The 19,878-nt window shown below is 41.5% G+C and overlaps 1 protein-coding gene across 5 annotated transcripts in view; it reads left to right on the top strand.

Annotated features, from left to right (window-relative positions):
* MYO1B (myosin IB) overlaps positions 1–19,878 on the top strand; it is a 182,253-nt gene that overhangs the window by 25,193 nt on the left and 137,182 nt on the right. For all 5 annotated transcript variants that reach the window (XM_050751697.1, XM_050751695.1, XM_050751696.1 and 2 more), the window contains exon 2: positions 7,091–7,234. In XM_050751697.1, the coding sequence (XP_050607654.1) occupies positions 7,100–7,234 (135 nt within the window). In that variant the 5' untranslated portion in view covers positions 7,091–7,099. The remainder of the gene's footprint in view (positions 1–7,090; positions 7,235–19,878) is intronic.

The following is a 19,878-nucleotide window of genomic DNA, read 5'->3' as shown; positions in this document are numbered from 1 at the left end:
GGCCATGCAATTTGGCTGAATTTAAAAGTGGTGGGGGCATGATTGATGCAGCACTACAATTTCAGCTCCTGCGAAAAGATGTCACATTCCTACCTTGAGACAACATATCAAAATTTACAAAACAAGGGAAGGTGATCAGTTCATTGGTTGTAAAAATCAGTTTTCAAAAGGATTCTAATAAATTCAAAAGGATTCAGATCAAAGCATAAGGATGTTGAATATGGTTTACAGTCTTTTTGCTTATCTATGTTTTCTAGTTTTTTTTTTTGTATAGTGAACATGTATTACTTTTAATTATTAAAAAGTTTCTTGAAAATTTCATAAGTAGCCTATTTTCTTGTCTTTTCTATTGGACTGTGAGTTCCTAGAGGGTGATGCAGGGAGGGGGAGGTACCACGATGTTCACTGTGTTCTTAACACTTCACACCATGCCAGCAACACAATAGGCCTCAATACTGTAAAAGCTGGTTGAACTGAATTGAATAGAAATTTAATCTAACCCGTCTCAGAGAGATGAGATTTGGTGCTATTTTAAAAGATCTAGGAAGGAAATTCCAGTTTTTCTCACTCCCTTAGCTCATTATATTAGGTGCTGAACCACATCCTACAGACTTGGCCCCTCTTTTGCCTTTGTTTTGCCATCAGAATTTGCTGAGAGTTACTGTGTTCATGAAATCTTGCCACATTGGCTCCATTTTCTTACCTAAATATGTTTCTCATGTTATTCTTAAAAGCATTAGGATCTTGTTGGGAGCGAAGTGGCTCAATTCTGTTTCCTGCGCTTTGTTGATAATATGTTTTTGGAGGAATGGATCAAAGTGGCTTGAAGTCACTGTCATTGTTTTGCCTTCTGGTCTGCTGTGACCAAACCAAAGGATGGCAGCTGTGAGGATGTGCATTGCTGTATGACTCAGTTGTCAATCGGAAATTTGCATACTTGTTTTCCCTTTGTGTATCACTGAATGGCTACCATGTGGAAGAGGCTGTGCACTGTGCTTTCGGGAAATAAAGTTGAATAAGGCGTGATTCTTGACACCAAAGAGCTGATTTTCTAGAAAAGGTGCTGTCATGCATACATGACCACTATACAGGGAGGTTAATGAGTGGAACTGGAGTCAGATAAAACACACGTTACTATGCGAAAAAGAATCCCTGTAGGTGCTGCCTCTGGTGTATATTGCTAATGATGTTATACTGCTAATGATGTTATAATATATGTGTTTCAAATGTCCTCATTTACATATACCAAAGCAATAGATAACTGCTTTCACTAAGTTTTCCTGCAAATGGCTCTTTTGGCTTTGTTTTAAAAGTTCCTTTAGGCTGGGTGCAGTGGCTCATGCCTGCAATCCCAGCACTTTGGGAGTTCAAGGCAGAAGGATCATTTGAAACCTGGAGTTCAAGACCAGCCTGGGTAACATAGTAAGATCCTCTTTCTATTTAAATCTAAAAAAAAAAAAAGAAGTTCCTTCAAATTTAAAACCATGTTAGTGATTTAATATTCTTATTAATCATTGCAACCACAGCTCTGATTTGTGAGTATTCTTTCAAATTCTACAATAAAAGTGTTTCAACATATACATTGTTCTTATCTGTGGTACTCTGAGAACTTCAAATTCAATGGAGGACCATGAGATAAGATGCATTTTATTTTAGCTTATCCTCCATCTCCTCTTAGTTATTATTTAATTATTAATTTGGAATAACTCCTGTGTAGTATCATTTTTATATTGAATAGTGGAATTACCATGCACCTCACATGGATGTGCTGTTTAGTGTAGCCATCTCTGTGTGTTTGGGGGGCTATGTTGGTCTTGACATTCCCAAGTGCAGATGATGTTGACATATGGTAAGTGGCTTGCAATTTAAGGTTAGTGATTGGGTAGACTCATTAAGTTTACGTGGTAGGTCACAGATGGCCATTTTCAGATGCTATAGGATGTTTATGCTGCATTCTCTTGGATTTTGAGGAGCTTTTGAAATGCTGCTGTCAGTATTTTAAATGGTGTTTTAACTTTACAAAAGATACCAGTAAATGAATTAGTGCATGTTGAAATATAGGTAGTTGTTTTGGAAGTTCTTGAGATGAGCGTAGATAGGGGAAGGAACAATTGCAATAATATATTTTGTTCTTGGATGAACAAACAACTGAAAAGAACTGGCACAGCCTGTGGAGTTGCCTGGCACCAGTTGGTGGGCTTGTGGCTGGCCTAAATTGGTACCCTTAGATAGAGAGACTGCTTTTCTGGGCTAGTAACCCAAACGGAATATACTGCCAAGTCCCAAAGTTTTGAAACTAGAACGTGGTCTGATAATTTGTTTCCTGGCCTTGGTGCTTTGCAGTTTGCCATAGTTCTTAGTAGTAGAATCCACCTGGGGCTAGTAGGAAGCATTAAGAAGCAGTAGAGTGAGGTGACACTGCTCCTGGGCTACATCTGCATGGCGGGAGTGCTTATTTCTTTCTCAGGCCACAGAGGCAGAGGTAGCGCTTGGGATAGGTTACATCTCTATGTCTGCCACCTCCAGGCAGAGTGAGCCCTCTAAGCAGTGCCATATGTTTTCCTCTCTGGCCTTTCAGACAGTCCAGTTTCACAACAAGCTTGTCTTTTTCTTATAAATCCTTAAGAAATAGCCAACCCATACTCTGGCATCTTGAATTTTTCTCAAATTCTCTAATGCCACAGGCACAAAGGTCCAAGTCTCAAGATACAATGGACCATGGTTTAGTCCACTCTTTCACTATTAAATAGCAAAGATGATTATCTTGTCAGTCCAAGACAGCAGGTCCTCGTGCCCTCCAGCCTGTGCCTTAGATCAGCCAGTTTTTGCTTTTTGGTGTGTTATTTAGAACACTTCACTTACTGGTACCAGTCTTTTACTAGATAAAATGCTTTTTTATTGCAAATAATAGAAAATCCAACTCAAACAGCTTTTAGACAATAAAAAGAACTAATTGGCTTACATCACTGAAAACTTGAGAGATGGGGGCAAGCTTCAAGTGCAGTTTGATCCAGAAGTTTGGGATGTCATCAGGGCTCCAGCACTAATAATTCTAGGTAATTTTCTCTTTCTCTTTTTTTCTTTTGAGACAGGGTCTCACTCTGTTGCCCAGACTGGAGTGCAGTGGTGCGATCTCACCTCACTGCGACCTCCCCCTCCCGGGTTCAAGCAAGTCTCCCGCCTCAGCCTCCTCCTGAGTAGCTGGGATTACAGGGGTGCGCCACTACCGCCCAGCTAATTTTTGTATTTTTAGTAGAGACAGGGTTTCACCATGTTGGCCAGGCTGATCTCAAACTCCTGACCTCAAACGATCCACTCGCCTCAGCCTCCCAAAGTGTTGGGATTACAGGCGTGAGCCACCGCGCCTGGCCAATTCTAGCTAATTTTCTTGCCCTGTCCTCCTCCATGTGTCGTCTTCCTCTTCCTACCAACTCTCCTCATGAAAGTAGAGATGGCTGCCGTAATTCCAAGTGTCATGTTTGCAAGTCACGCCATCCAGAGACAGAGAACCTTTGTCCTAGTATTCCAAGCCACGGTCTCAAGCTCATTCACATGTCCAGCCTTGAATCAGTTACAGTGGCTAGAAGATGAGAATATGTTCATTGACTTAGCTTAGATCACATGCTCATTTTTGGTACTTGGGTAGAATTGGTTTCCCCAGAACAGCATGGATTCCTGTGGGGGCTCTTGGAAGGGAGGAGGTAGATCTATAACAGTATGTGTCCAACAAAAAGTATCCCCAGTGCTCTACATACATTCCCATTAATTCTCCCTAGAGCCCCATGTGAATTCTTCTGATGGTTTATGGAAATGTGGAGTTAGCAAGTGATTCTAAAACTTGTGCCTGTGGTAAGCACATAGCTCCTTCAGAGAAAAAACAAATGAATCCTTTTGGTGGAGCAAATATACCAACTAATTTCATTGAGATGTCAAAGTGAGCCAAACCAAGGCTAGAGATGGTGGTCACAATACCAGAAACCACCGTAGGAAGATATGGAAGGACCCCACACCGTTTCCTTAGTGTCCTATTTTTACCTTGAGAATGAGGTAGGCTGTCACTGGATCTTCTCCCAACGTCCCTAAATGCTAAAAATATAAGCAAAACAAAGCAAAACTGTTTGCATGACTCAGTGACTCTTGGTGTCACCTTTTCAGTGTGGCTTTGGTTTGCAAAACACAATTTTCAGAGGTCTTCACTTTTTACCAGGTACCCATAACTCAGCATTTATTTTGCCCTCTATTCTTCTTTGGATTACAAGGTTGGGGTGAGGTGTAAAGATATAAATTTGTAATTACCCGCTTCACCATCTTTCCAATGGATGGTGAAGCGGGTAATTACAGAGAAAGATTGGCTGCTTAATTATTGTTACCTGCAGGGAACCTGTGTTGTCTTTCTGCAGCTGTTCCTATAAATAGACTATATACAGGAATCCACCCCAGGGCAGAGTTCCTCTTTGCTTAATTTAAATTGCTGGTTTGAGGTAGTTATTTTTGAAACCCTTCTCAGGTTGATTTCCCCCTTAATCCCTATGCCTTCTTCCCTCATCTGCCAAATTATATGTAATGCATGGCAGCTAGAGTGCTTTTGGCATTACAGGAGCCTGAGAACTTGAACTTTGATTCAAATGTTAATTTATTGTGGACAAATTTATTGTGACAAATGGTCCTCTCCCTGTGTAAGTCCTTCTGTGGACTCTGGCTCTGGCTCCACCGTCTCTGTGGCTCCTGCTGCATTTCCATAGTATGCCACGTGCCTCCCACCCCCACCAGTTTTGTTCTGAGCAGAACCCGGCCAACTTCAAAATATACAGAGCAATTCTTTGGGCTGACGTTGTTGGGTTTTAGTGATATCTGGGACTTTTCTTTCTTTCTTCCTTTCTTTCTTTCCTTTCTTTCTTAACTTTCTTTCCTTTCTTTCTTTCCTTTCTACCCTTCCCCTTCTCCTTCCACTTCCGCTTCTGCCTCCGCCTCCCCTTCCCTTCTCCTCTCCTTCCCTCCTTCCCTCCTCCTTCCTTCCTTCCTTCCTTCCTTCCTTCCTTCCTTCCTTCCTTCCTTCCTTCCTTCCTTCTTTTCTCTTTCTTTCTCTTTCTTTTTTCTTCTTTTTTTTTTTTTTTGAGACAGTCTCACTCTGTTGCCTAGGCTGGATTGCAGTGGAGCAATCTCGGCTCACTGCAGGCTCCGCCTTCCGGGTTCAAGCAGTTCTCTGCCTCAGCCTCCCTAGTAGCTGGGATTACAGGCACTGTCATCATGCCCAACTAATTTTTGCATTTTTAGTAGAGATGGGGTTTCACCAACTTGGCCAGGCTGGTCTTGAACTCCTGATCTCATGATCCACCTGCCTCAGCCTCCCAAAGTGCTGGGATTACAGGCGTGAGCCACCACACCTGGCCTATCTGGGATTTTTCGTTCCAGGTGTATTTGGCATAAAATTATAAAAAACATACAGCAACAAAAATGTTACTCTATTGTTTTTCTTTTTAATGTTAAATACTTCCTTATTTTGTTATTTATGGGAGAACCTCTCATAAATTCATCTTAGTCTCTCTTTTTTTGGCTTTTCGTAGCCAAAAACTTGTTTTAATAGGATCAGTAAAAAAGGATATGTTTGTGGGTTCATATAAATTGCTAGTAATTAGTAATAATGAATTTCTTAATTACTAGCCCTTCCCAGTTCTCTTTTTTTTTTCTCCCCCCAGTTCTCTTTAAACCAGACCGACTAAATGTAGTTTCTGTTGCCTCTACAAGACCTACTGGATGTTCTAGACTAGAATTGGAGGACATTTGTTTAAGTTGGTGAGATTTCAGTAAGGACACCAACTTTTATAAGACATAGTGTGCTGGAGTGATTCCTTAATAGGAAGAATCAAATGTCCTTTCCACTCATTATCGGGGCAGGCATATATGTAAGCATTTATTAGTATTCTGAAGTGTGATTGAGTATCAGCACACTGAAGTTATATAAAACTGACTTCTACATTGGAAACACTTAGGCCCAGATGAATTTAGTTTTACCATTTTACCATTTAGTTCTGGTAATATTAGGAAAACTAATACACATGTGTGCACACACACATATCCCACACACTCCTATGCTCAGAAATTTGAAAGATTTTTAGTACTCGTAATAGTGATCAGATTGGAAGCCATGGGGATTAGCATTCTGCTGTTGGGTGGCACCATGCACATTAGTAGCAGGGTAGAATGCTGCCTCTGTAGGGTGCCTCTGTTTCCGCTTGGTAGATTTTCACATTGAGCCAAAGGGAAACTGTAGTATTTCTTGTCTGTTTCCTGCACATTAATTTGATCCTGCTGTTATAGTAGCATGTCTGTTGGAACGAGAATTAAGAACGTGGAGGCCACTTTTAGCAGGTTATGTTATACTGGCAGCCTGTGATTTACAAGTGGGTTGTGTTCTTTTCTTTATATGTCAGTATTGAATGTCTGGAATGAAATTTCCTCCCGTAGATGCCTTGTTAGACGTGGTGATTGAGTTCTTTCACATCAAATGCAAAACATTTTTAAGTAATCATAGCAAGTTTCATAATCTCTGAGCTTCAATTTTCTTATGTTAAAGTGGGAATAACACTACCTACCTCATAGAGTTATTGTGAGGGTTAAATTAATGTAAAGTTCTTGGTATAGTGTCTGATATGTGGCAAATAGATAACAAATGTTAGCAACATCATTTTTTATCATCTTCGAGGAAGCAGGTTCATATAGTCTGACATTGGTACACAAGGGCTGAGGGAAAGTGGAGTTGGGATGTTTTTTTTTTCCCCCCTGGAGTTTTGCGACTCTCTGCTGGGGAGAAGACCATGGCTTTCTAGTGGCTTTTTCTGTAGGTGGACTTTACTAGGGAGGATGGACTGGGAAGGAGGTTCATTTGTGGCAGCAGGTTGGCAAATGGGGCAGCAGCTGCAGCCAAGTCAGAGGCTCCTGAAGTAGTTCATAGGTAGGAGAGGTTATGACATTTTTTAAGGCTGGTGAGAGTCATTTGGAACTACCAGTGTTGGATTTCTGCAGTAGTGCCAAGAACCTATTTGAAATTATTTTGCTAATTTAAATTGACCCCTTTTCCTCTCTCTTACAGCTGGAGACCATGGCCAAAATGGAGGTGAAAACATCACTTCTGGACAATATGATTGGAGTTGGGGATATGGTTCTTTTAGAACCTCTCAATGAGGAGACCTTCATCAACAACCTCAAGAAGCGCTTTGACCACAGTGAAATATACGTAAGTACACATGAAGGTCATCTGTAGTGTTTAGACTTTGTATTTTGTGCCAGAGAGCTGTCTTTTCTTCCTCAGACTCTTCTTTCTTTTTTCTCTCTGTTTGAGTCTAGTGATATTTGCTTCTACCCTCATAAAGAGTTGAGTTTTTTCTGATTTGGCACATGATTAATGTGGATTAGACAAGTCAGTCTGCTTTCTATGATCAACTGTGTGCAACTATTGTAGTGGATGTTGGGGGCATTCTAAAGCAAGTAGAATACTGCCCTCTGAGGAATTTAGAAGGAATTTTGAAATCCATAGGCATCTTCTTGGATACCTTCATAAGATTAACAAAGTCTAATCAGGGAGAAGCTACTCATTGAAATGCAAGGCAGTAAACTGTCAAAAAAGACATAAACTTTCTCGACATCTGTAGTTAGTAGGGACAGGAGCAGGTTATCAGATAATAATATGTGCTTGGTCCCTGAAGATTTGGCTATAGTCATGTCCTGCTATACAAAAGTCTATTGCCATATACAAAAACAGAAGCATAAATATGTATATGCAATAATAGGAGAAAATTTCCTGTTGTAAAAAGTCTTTATAAAGGATTTCACAGGGTCAGGTTCTCTCTTTTTTTTTTTTTTTTTTTTTGAGACGGAGTCTCGCTCTGTCACCCAGGCTGGAGTGCAGTGGCCGGATCTCAGCTCATTGCAAGCTCTGCCTCCCAGGTTTACGCCATTCTCCTGCCTCAGCCTCCCGAGTAGCTGGGACTACAGGCGCCCGCCACCTCGCCTGGCTAGTTATTTTTGTATTTTTAGTAGAGACGGGGTTTCACTGTGTTAGCCAGGATGGTCTCGATCTCCTGACCTCGTGATCCGCCCGTCTCAGCCTCCCAAAGTGCTGGGATTACAGGCTTGAGCCACCGCGCCCGGCCCAGGTTCTCTAAAATATTTTTAAAACATGAATAAAAAATACATTTATTTGCAGCTTTTCTGGAGTTTACATAAAGCATCTGTAGAAGTAAAGATGTGCTGTTAATTAACCAAAGAAATGAGGCATTGATTCCCTGTACCTGCAGCTGAGAAGGAAACAGAATGTATTGGATGGGAGGAGTTTTAGTGGACTCTGCCTCACTTCCTGAGTTCCTTTCCTCCTTTTTAAAATGTGCATCTGCGCATGGAGAAGAACTGGGTTATTGGGCATGCTTAATATTTTCCTATCATTCTAGGGAGGAAGTATAAATAAATAAAAGAGATAATACAGTGATATAAGTAGGATCAGTTATAACTTTTGTGGAACTAATATGTTTTGTAAAATTATATGCAAATTATCAGCTATATTATTTCATGTCATAGATAGCTCTCTTTTCTAGATAGCCAACTCTATTCATATGTTGGAGCTGCGATACCAAAATACCATAAGCTAGGTGGCTTATAAACAACAGAAATGTGTTTCTCAACAGTTCTAGAGTCTGGGAAGTCCACGATGAAGGGGCTGGTACATTCAGTGTCTGGTGAGGGTCTGCTTTCCGGTTCATAGATGGTGCTTTCACACTGTGTCCTCACGTGTCGGAAGAGGAATACTTCTTCACGAGGGCACTAATCCCATTCACGAGAGCTCTTCCTTATGACCTAGTCACCTCTCAAAGCCCCACCTCCTAGAACATGACATTGGTGACTAGCTTTCAGTCTAAAAACTTTAGGGAGATGGAAACATTGAGACCACAGCACCAACCATGTTTCAAGGATGATTTTGAGTAAGTTATTTATGAGAGAGTAGTCGTCATCTAGGAACTGACCTTTTCATTCTTCTCAATTTGTATTGGTGGAGGTGGGGGAAGGTTGATGGTAATATGAAGCATGTGAATACTGCTTTTGGAGTCTTAATTTGATAACTGGATACTATACTGAAGTGTGTTTACAGTTCAGAGATGCGATTATTTAAAGTGCTGATCCAAATGGAAAAGGTATAAAACGCTGCTGCAGAGCAGAGGATGGCATTGTTTGGCTTGGCAGTGCCGCCTGGTGTCACCTTCCCTCCAAGTGTAGCAGTTCTGCTTTCAGGTGGGAAAGCTGGGGGTTCTGCAGCTTTAATTGAAAGTGTGGTCTGATATCAAATAAAAGACAGACTTTAAACATTGGTCTTTGAGATGGAGATAGGCAGAATCAATTATATTGTAACTAATGTTACCGATCATTTTTCTTTTTGGCTCTGAGAAGCACAATTCACTTTTAAATGGAGAGTAGAACATTACGTGCATTCAAATACCTGATTTGTTGTGGCCACTAAAAATAAAACAATCACCTTTTTAACAGAATGCCAAGTGTTAACATTCATAGTCTTTAGCAGACGAAATGTCTGGATTTCAGCTCTATGTAATTTTATTTTCTAAACGCCCTTTCTGGTTATAAAACAAAAGCAGAAAATTGATTTCCGCTTCCAGATAGTCATATCAATTAATGTTTTTTATGATAATTCAGGGCTACTGTTTCTATGAGATGTGTGCCTTTGTAATATGTATAGTATGATCCTTTTGTAAAAGATGTGTGTGGGGGTTTATGAATATATACATATGTTTGTATGTATTTGTATGTACAGAGAGACAGGCGTGTTACCTTTGGGTGCCATAGTGGGGTGGGTTGGGATAGGGCATGGGGACAGGGAAGGTTATTCTTTTAGACCTCTGTATTGTAGGACTTAAGTCAAGCATATATTGCTTTTGTAATTAAAAAAAAAGCTGCATGATAAATTTGATTACCACGCTGTCCAGCCCCACATGCCATGTAGAGATTTCCCTGGGGAAATCTCTTTCTGGCTCTTATTCTGATAATACTCCTGCTTTGCTTTTGTTCATGGGTTGCTGCAAAATTGTCTAGCTTGGTGCCCAAGGCTAAGTTAATATGACATGTAACATTTTACTCTCTTGTACTTCTCTCTGTTTTTCAGTTCTTTCCAAGAAAATGAAGATGCAGTTTAAAAAAAAAAGTCTTTTACGGTCTTATAGCTTCATTTTATATTATAAAAGTGGGTGACTGTCTAGGGATAATCCATCATGTGAGCATATTAAACAGTGTTGTATATTCAGAGCTATGTCTAATAAGGGGGCCAGTGAACAGAAAGACCCTTGCCCCAGACTTTTGAACTCTGGGTACACCCATAGCCTCAGCAATCCCCTATGTGAACCAGCTCTAAATCGGGGGGTTCAGTTCTAACATCCTGCCATCCATTTCCTCTTCCCCTCCCTCCCCCAACATATCTAGAAATGAAAAATAGTCTGTACCTTCCCAGAGCTCTCATGAGGGATTGCTTTGCCCCTGGGAATGAGTTATCGACTCTCTAAAACATCCACAACCCCTAGTGATCCTCTGGATCTGCAGCAGCTGACCCTGGAAGCAGACTATTGTCATCCTGTCATAATAAACCTGAAGCTCTGGGTAGAACGAGGCATTCTGGAGTTAGTCGGAAATGTCAGGTTGTGTTAGAATGTGCTTTTTGCAAGTGGCCATCACACCCGTATCTATTCACCTGAAAGTCCAGAAGTCATTTTGCTTTCAGAATTGGTTTGATTTAGTGACTCATTGGTATCACTAAGGACTTTGTGACTTACTGTCTGCTTTGCCTTCCTTGGCTGTTTCTTCGTTCTGAGGCTTCATAGTAGCAACTAGCTGCAGCGTTCCAGGCTTTGCATTCCCGCACGGTGCTGGCTAGAAGAGGCAGGGCTTCTCTTCTGGCATTCCAAGTCAGAGTCCTGAGATTTACCCTGGTTAAGCTGCCAGAGTCACACTCCCTCCTCAAACCATTGACTGTGGCCTGGCAATGGCATGACCTGAGCGACTTAAGAAAATGGTGTTTAAGATTGGAGTTGAACCAGGTTTTTCCAAAGTAGATAGGCTGTATGTGAGGGAGTGGGTTCCCATCCAAATGTATCTATACACACACTAAGAAGAGAAAAGGGGCAATGGATGCCGAGGAGTCCACTCACTGTGAACTCCTCACCGGTTTGGTAGGGAATTCTGTAATGAAGTGGCTTTTTTGATGTTGCTGTCATGTTAAAGGATGTGTCCATGGGAAGCGTTGGTCACTTGAGTTCTAGGTTTCAAGTGCACCCAATGGCTTGCTTCTCAGACTTTTCTACTGGTAAACTTCTAATGGCAGAGAAGAGTAAACAGCTTCCCCCAGGGACTCTGGAGCATGGTTTAAGTCTGTCTGCTTTAGGGAAGTTTTGCTGAAATCTTTACTTTCAAATGTAATTCAAAGCTTTATTCTGCTCTCTAGTGCAGATGGGTTGTTTTGAACTAATATACCCCTTGTAACCCTTCTTTGAGTAAGTTGCATGCTCCAGAAATATCTGTTCTTCACTTTGAGGTGGGTTGACACACTTGCTTAAATAGCACTGGATTGGTTCATAGCCATTTGTGGCCTGGTTGAGTCTCTAAATCTGGGACAGTGGCAGATAGTGACGCGGTCTTCGCAGTTAGGGCTTTGGGCTATTCAGTTGGAGATGGAGGAGGATCAGGTGAGACGAGATGGGGGAAATGCTGAAGTGATGGTGCAGCACACAGGGTCAGAGACTCTAGTTGCTTTTTATTCCTCCATCTTGGCGGAGTGTGGTTCAAGCTGGGCCCAGCAGCAGGACGTGCCATTTGGTCTGGCAGGCTCTGTGAGGTCAATGGCTGGGAAATGCTGGTCGTGACATTTCTGAGCACTGCTTTTCTGTTTGCTTTCTGTCCTTTGTCAGACCTTCTTCCGGGCTCCCCTCCGCTGCCCCCAGGCCAGATGGATGGTAGCAGGATTTCATGTGGACTTTTATTGTGATGTAGGAGATGGCAGAGCTGAGATCCGGCCAGACATGTTCTGTTTTTAGGGTGACTGGTCAGGACTGTGGTTCTATTCAGGAACAGGAAAGCTACAATTTAGGCAAGAACAAGGCCCAGTACAAATTTGGAAACCAGAGAACCAAGGTGTCTGTTCTCTGACGAGAAGTATATTTGGTGCTGACCTGTAAATTTAGTTTGTTTTCTTTTTTTTTTTGAGACGGAGTCTCGCTCTGCCACCCAGGCTGGAGTGCAGTGGCCGGATCTCAGCTCACTGCAAGCTCCGCCTCCCGGGTTCACGCCATTCTCCTGCCTCAGCCTCCCGAGTACCTGGGACTACAGGCGCCCGCCACTGCGCCCAGCTAGTTTTTTTTGTATTTTTTAGTAGAGACGGGGTTTCACTGTGTTAGCCAGGATGGTCTCGATCTCCTGACCTCGTGATCCGCCCGTCTCGGCCTCCCAAAGTGCTGGGATTACAGGCTTGAGCCACCGCGCCCGGCCAATTTAGTTTGTTTTCTATCTGAATTGCAAGGTTGGGGAATCATTAGATATAGGGACCTGAGTTAGTCTAATTTTTGGATCTTGTGTTAAACTAATTGTAGTTTAAGAGTGACTACTTTAAAAGTATAGGAAAAGTTGTCTTAAGTTTTAGAAGTTAATAATAGAATTAGGATTCCCAGAAGGATGAGATTAGATACTTTTATGAAAGATACTCAAGATATAAGTGCCATATATTTGATTTAAAATATTGTAAAGTTAATGAAAACAATACAGATTAACACATTTATTTGAAATTTCAAACCCACTTTTCATTTATACACATGAAAATTCCACCCTATGGGTATAATCTCTATTCCTGGGAATCTGGCATAGATGGAGTAGTAGTTTTCTCTTGCTACAAAACAAAGAGTGCAGACTTACCAACTTAGAATAACATACGTACATTATCTTGCTATTCCCGGGGTCAGGAGTTGGGGTCTGGCTTAGCTGAGTCCTCTATTCAGGATTTTCCCAGCTGTAGTCAAGGTTTCAGCAGGGCTGCAATCTTATCTGAGGCTTGAACCTTTTGCAGGCTCATGGTGGTGGTGGCGGAGAGCAGGACTGGAGTTCAGACAACCACCTGAGTGTTATTCCTGCTGCTCAGCCCTGTTCTCCAAGTTTTATTCCTTATAAAATTTTCCTTTAAAGGTTTTTTAAATTACAAAATAACAAATGCTTTTGGAAAAAAAAGTGTCAAATAGTACAGCCAGACATGTCATAAAAATGTAGTTTTCTTCCTTCAGTACCACAGGCCCATTCCCAGAGTGAACAGTAATTAATAGAATGATGTGTAATCTTCAAGATTATGTTGGGTGATTAAAAACTAATTTTCTTGTTCTAGAGTTGGAAGTAGGAGGAGGTTCTCTTTTATCTAGACGGGCAGACCTTTACCCAGGTAATCCAGACCCAACAGAGTTTACGTGGAACAAGAGCAATCTTTAATGCCACCTTTAATCCCACCTGGATGAGGTAGGGAAGGGAGGAGGAGGGATCCCAGCCCTGTTAACATGGAATGCCTAGACTTGGTTGTATGTGAGTGGTTTACCATCAGTAGTGCTCAGCTTACTCTTATTGCTGCCAGGGTAGACCATTAAGGTAAACATTGAGAACAAATTGTGTGTGCCTTCCAGAGTGTAGCTTTGGTGTTGGAAATGGAGGCACAGCTTTAGAAGCCTAGATAAAGCTGTTGAAAAACAGCAAATCATGAGGGTGAAGGGAAATGTGTCTAATTTCTGAGCACAGTCTATCTCTTGGACAGTCATTTTTGCTAATAACTTGCCAGCTTTAACTCATGCAAACTTTCCTACAACCTTTGGTGATTGGAAAATTTCTTCCTCTTAGAATTTTCTTTTTTTTTTTTTTTATTATTATACTTTATGTTCTAGGGTACATGTGTACCACCTGCAGGTTTGTTACACATGTATACATGTGCCATGTTGGCATGCTGCACCCATTAACTCATCATTTACATTAGGTATATCTCCTAATGCTGTCCCTCCCCTCCACCACAACAGGCCCTGGTGTGTGATGTTCTACATTAGGTATATCTCCTAATGCTGTCCCTCCCCTCCACCACAACAGGCCCTGGTGTGTGATGTTCCCCTTCCTGTGTCCAAGTGATCTCATTGTTCAATTTCCACCTATGAGTGAGAACATGCGGTGTTTGGTTTTCTGTTCTTGCGATAGTTTGCTGAGAATGATGGTTTCCGGCTTCATCCATGTCCCTACAAAGGACATGAACTCATCCTTTTTTATGACTGCATAGTATTCCATGGTGTATATGTGCCACATTTTCTTAATCCGGTCTATCATTGATGGGCATTTGAGTTGATTCCAAGTCTTTGCTGTTGTGAATAGTGCCTCAAAAAACATACGTGTGCATGTGTCTTTATAGCAGCATGATCTATAATCCTTTGGGTATATACCCAGTAATGGGATGGCTGGGTCAAATGGTCCTCTTAGAATTTTCAAAGTTGACACATAGTTGTTGTTTACCACACTTAGAGAGTTTTTTCATCATGGAGGCACTGTATAGGACTTGAAATATTTGTATAATACTTACAGTGCATTAACTTAAATATTCTGGTTGAAGCTAAACCTAAGGTTTGATTTGTAAGAAATTAAAACCTGATGTCAGATCTTTTGGAAGCAGTATGGTGGCACTAAGAAGCAAAAACTTAATGTCTAGTCCTGGCCCTGCCACTTAGTGAGACCTGGGACAAGTTAACTCCTTGGAGACTGTTTTCTTATTGGTGGGTAAAATGATAAATGATAACAAAGGACATTTTTTATTTCCTTATTGATACCAGCTGCTGTTCTAAGCACTTTACATGTATTATTTAATTTTCACTAGAGTCCTATGTACTGTAGGTTTTTTAATTATCTTCATTTTACATATGAGGAAACTGAGGCTCATAAAGGCTAAGTAACTGTCCAAGGTCACATAGTGAGTAGGTGATGGAGCTGAAATTCACACCCAGGAAGTCCAGCTGCAGAGTCCATGCTCTTAATGATAGTCCTGCTAACTTTCCATGGTTGCTGTGATCATCAAAGGATACTACTGATACAGAAGCCCTTTCAATTTTCAAAATAATTGGGTATGATATTGAAGAATGTGTAGGTTTGGAACAAGGCAATCTGAAAATGACCTGGACAAATAATTGAAATGATAATCAGTATTCCTGCCATGTGTTGAGCTGCTCAACAGTGCAGTGACATGAACCAGCGTGACATGGAGCAAGGACATTCATTTCTAAAGTCAAAGGTGATCATTACATGGTGCTCTCAAGTCAAAGGAAAAGTGATAGCAGCCGTGACAATGATTTTTCCGCACTGTGGAGGGTGGGAGAAGATACGGGGAGGAGATTATATTTCATCATGTTCACAGGATGGCAAGTAACTGACAGCTGCACATGGTCCTTCGCCTTTATGAGCACAAGAGAGAGGAGGAAGAGAAAGCAGTTCAGCAGAGAGGACACATGGCCAGTTAATTCTGTGGCCAGTTCAACTGTCCCCTCTACACATGCATCTGTGTCTGTTGTATATCCATAGTGCAGAAAAATTTTAATAATCCTAATTTCTAAAGAGAGGCTATTTTGTTGTTCAAATTCTGCTTTGGAAGGAGTGGAGGGTGAAATGACATGGCATACTGGGAAAGGTGTGAGCTTTTGGCTGACAGACCTATTTGAACCTTGGTGACTTACAGTCACTGTGACCACTGTAAGGAATAGAGGTTCTCTCACCCATAAATGGTCATCATGGTACTTATCTTGTTGAGTTGTGGTAGGGATTAAGGGACATCTTAGTCCAGTGCCTATCATGTGATGGAAGTGGAGTGCATGATAGGTGCCCCGACTGTCTGAAAAACTTGGAAATCAGAATCACTTTTCTTCAGGGTTTCAGACATTGATATATTCTTTTTTTTTTTTTTTTTTGAGACAGAGTCTTGCTCTGTCCCCCAGGCTGGAATGCAGTGGCACCATCTTGGCTCATTACAATCTCCGCTTGGCTCATTACAACCTCCGCCTCCTGGGTTCAAACAATTCTTCTGCCTCAGCCTCCTGAGTAGCTGGGATTACAGGCACATGCCACCACACCTGGTTGATTTTTTTGTACTTCTAGTACAAACAGTGTTTCACCATTTTGGCCAGCCTGGTCTTGTACTCCTGGCCTCAAGTGATCCGCCAGCCTCGGCCTCCCAAAGTGCTGGGATTGTAGGCGTGAGCCACCAAGCCTAGCCAAGACCCTGATATTTTCATTAGTTAGATTCTTTCTCTTCTCCCCTTCCCTGCCTACTTGTTTCCCTCTTTCTGTATTCCTTTCATAGCAGTTCCTGTGTTTCATAGCAGATTTCATTTTTGTTACATTACTACTTTCAGTTAACCATAGAAATATTATTTTAAAGATGTATTGCAAGTATTATCCCTTTAACACAGGACCATGCTGTATCTTAGTTAAGAGAGTTTTATAAAGTCTGGAGAATGGTATATATTTGGAAAATACTTGTCTCGTGATACAGTTTGTCTCAACGAAGATATGGCAGTATTGTATTATCCTGCTCTAAAATAAAGACCGCCTGAGGTGATATTTTTAGCCAGTATTTCAGCGTGGCATTGAACTCATATATAGTTCTTTAATTCATAGTCTGAAATGACTGGCTGCAGCCCAGGAACAAGAGTATAATATGATGGCAGTGTAGGCACGTCTTGGACTAGGCAGCAGAGACTGTGCCTGACAAACTTGCGGCCACCGTCGGCAGCCACGGTTTATGGGACGTCCTGGCCTCTGAATGAGTTCCTGACCCAAGGCCAGTGATTTAAGGCACAACTTAGACAAAAAGATGAGCAAGGCTAGATTCTTTCCTCAAACTTTGAATTGAGAAATACTGAAGAAAAAAAAAATCAATGGGATCCAGATGCTGGGGGTGACGAAGTCGAGAGGAGGACGTGATAGGCCACAGGCAAAACAGAACGTATTAATAAGAGGCTTTGAAGTGGACAGCTGATGGAGTAGAAAGTGAGGGAGGCAGCTCGCAGCAGGCATGAAAGAAACAAGGAGGGAAGCAGAGACATGGGCAGGGGCGAGGCTCGTTGATGCCAGAACTGGAGAGGAAATCTTCACAAACTTGGGTTGTGTTGGTTCATAGAGCTGTTCTGGACCCATAATCACCCTCGGGTCCCAGGTTTGTTATAGCTTGGAATAGTTGTCAGTGGTTCCTACGTGAGTTCATTAACACAGGAAATGGACCTAGATGCCAAGCAGCTGAAAGAGCCTGACCAAGTCACTGTTCCCTGTCCTGTTGTCATAGTCTTTGATGCAGAGCTTTGGGATGAAACTCTGCTTCTGCCACTGATTTAGAAACCTTGGGCAAGTTATTTAAAACCTTCTAATGTTTCCAGTTCTTTCCCCCTGTAAAATTAGGCTATTAGCATCAATTTTGTATATCTATTACATATGCATCACAAATACGTTTCTGAGGCTGGAGACATGAGATGCATATACTGAATTACATTTTTTTAAAAATATAAGGCCCAGATAGACACCTAAGTCTGTTTTTCACCTTATACTTGTAATTTTTACTTAGGCATTTTGCACAGTTTTGAACTATGTCTAAAAAACAACCAAAGCGTTTTGTAGACCATACTGTGTCTTTAAAAAAAAAAAAGACCGAAGCCATCTGCAAGTAAACTTGGGAAATCTTACAGATGTCTAATTAAAAACACCATGGCATATGACATCTTAATGTCTTGTGATCAAATTCCCAGGGTCTGAGACCCAAGGAGGAAGTAGATTCCTCATATTGGAGTGAATAGCATGTTGTCATTTTTGAGGATTCCCACTGGTTTGTCTTGTATAGTCATTTTCTTAGTATCTTAGACTTTTAATATTAGTTCTATTAAGACATGCCTTATGTGCTCATCTGAAAACTCATCAATTTCCTGTATACAAAGACCATTTTGGGTTGGGCGCTGTGACTAACGCCTGTAATCCCAGCACTTTGTGAGTCTGAAGCGGGCCAGTTGCTTTAGTCGAGGAGTTTGAGACCAGCCTGGGCAACATGGTGAAACCTCGTCTCTATCAAAAATACAAAACTTAGCCAGGAATGGTGGCGTGTACCTGTGTTCCCAGGTATTCAGGAGGCTGAGGTGGGAGGATGGCTTGAGCCTGGGAATCGGGGCTGCAGTGAGCCAGGATCACATCACTGCACTCCAACCTGGGTGACAGAGCTAGATCCTGTCTCAAAACACAAAGCAAAACAAAACAGACCATTTTATAAAAGTTTTCAAGATGCTGGTATGGTAGGACTCATTAATGAATTTAGCCATGATATTAACATATTTTATATAGACTTTCAAGTCCTGATTTGGCTCTTTACAGTAGCCAATAGATTCCAACAGAGCCCAGCTAAATTTATATAATTATAATAGGTAATATTTATGGAATGCTTGCTGTGTGTCAGGTTCTGTGTTTGGTGTTTTGACACACAACCTCATTTAATCCTCAGAATTAGATGAGGGAGGAGCTAGAATGCTTCTTCTTGTAAAGATGAGGAAACTCAGGCCAGGTGCAGTGGCTCACGCCTGCAATCCCAGCAATCTGAGAGGCCACGGCAGGCGGATCACCTGAGGTCAGGAGTTCAAGACTAGCCTGGCCAACATGATGAAACCCCCTCTCTACTGAAAATACAAAAAAATTAGCTGGGCGTGGTGGCGGGCACCTGTAATCCCAGCTACTCAGGTGGCTGAGGTAGGAGAATTGCTTGAACCAGGGAGGCAGAGGTTGCAGTGAGCTGAGATCGCACCATTGCACTCAAGCCTTGGCAATAAGAGTGAAACTCTGTCTCAAAAAAAAAAAAAAAAAAAAAAAAAAGAGATGAGGAAACTGGGGACGTGGAAAAGTTAAATAATGTGCCCATGTTCACACAAAACTGAAGAATTTTGCCAGCTAATTTGGAGCCAAGGCTTACACGGTATTTCAAATACATTGAAGAATTATTATTATGATACGACCAAGGTGGAATCTGAGTAAAGAGCTTAAACACCATACTTAGGTCAGAATAATCTGCGTTCAAAATCCCATCAGTTTCGTCATCTAAGCCCCTCACCCCTACTGACTTTTCACTTCAAAACTGCTTTTGGACTCAGAATCCTAATGTGAAGTTCAAAGCCCTCTACAGTCTTTTTTTTTCCTGGCTTGTCTTTAGTAAGAATTTTTTATTTCAGTCGTAATTACTCAGGGGATGTCTTTGTTTTAGGGAAGCTGTTCCATTCTCTGTCTTTGGTATGTGTTTGGGTAGGCCTTTGTGCCTCTCCCGTGTTTTAATCTGTATTGTAGCACGTGTCAGACTTCCCTTCCTTTTTAAGGCTGAACAATGTTCCATTGTATGTATCTACATTTTCTTTATCTATTCATCTGTTGCTGGACACTTGGGTTACTTCCCCCTCTTGGGTATGGTGAATAATGCTGCTACAGACATGGGTGTGCAGATACCTGTTTGAGTCCCTGGCAAATTATACTTTAAAAAATATATATTTTGAAGAAGATAACTTAGCTTAAAAAAGAAGAAGAGGAAAGAAAGGTGGTGGCTGGGTGGCATTCAGTTATCACCTGAAACCTAACATCTTATGTCACTCTTTGGGGGAACTTTACTTTGCCCAAATCATGCCCATCCTTTTAGACCGCTCAAGCTCTTTGTCTTCTCTGGAGCTTTCTTGGACCTCTGCAGTTCATAGTGACCTTTCTTTATCTAACCCTGGAGCGCTCGTTAGACAGTAAGATAATCAGACTAATGGCTCATTTAGCCAGGAA

Source organism: Macaca thibetana, chromosome 12 (genome assembly GCF_024542745.1).
Source record: "Macaca thibetana thibetana isolate TM-01 chromosome 12, ASM2454274v1, whole genome shotgun sequence".
Lineage (NCBI taxonomy): Eukaryota > Metazoa > Chordata > Mammalia > Primates > Cercopithecidae > Macaca > Macaca thibetana.
The sequence above is the reverse complement of the archived record's forward strand: the minus strand, read 5'-3'. Positions and strand labels throughout refer to the sequence as shown.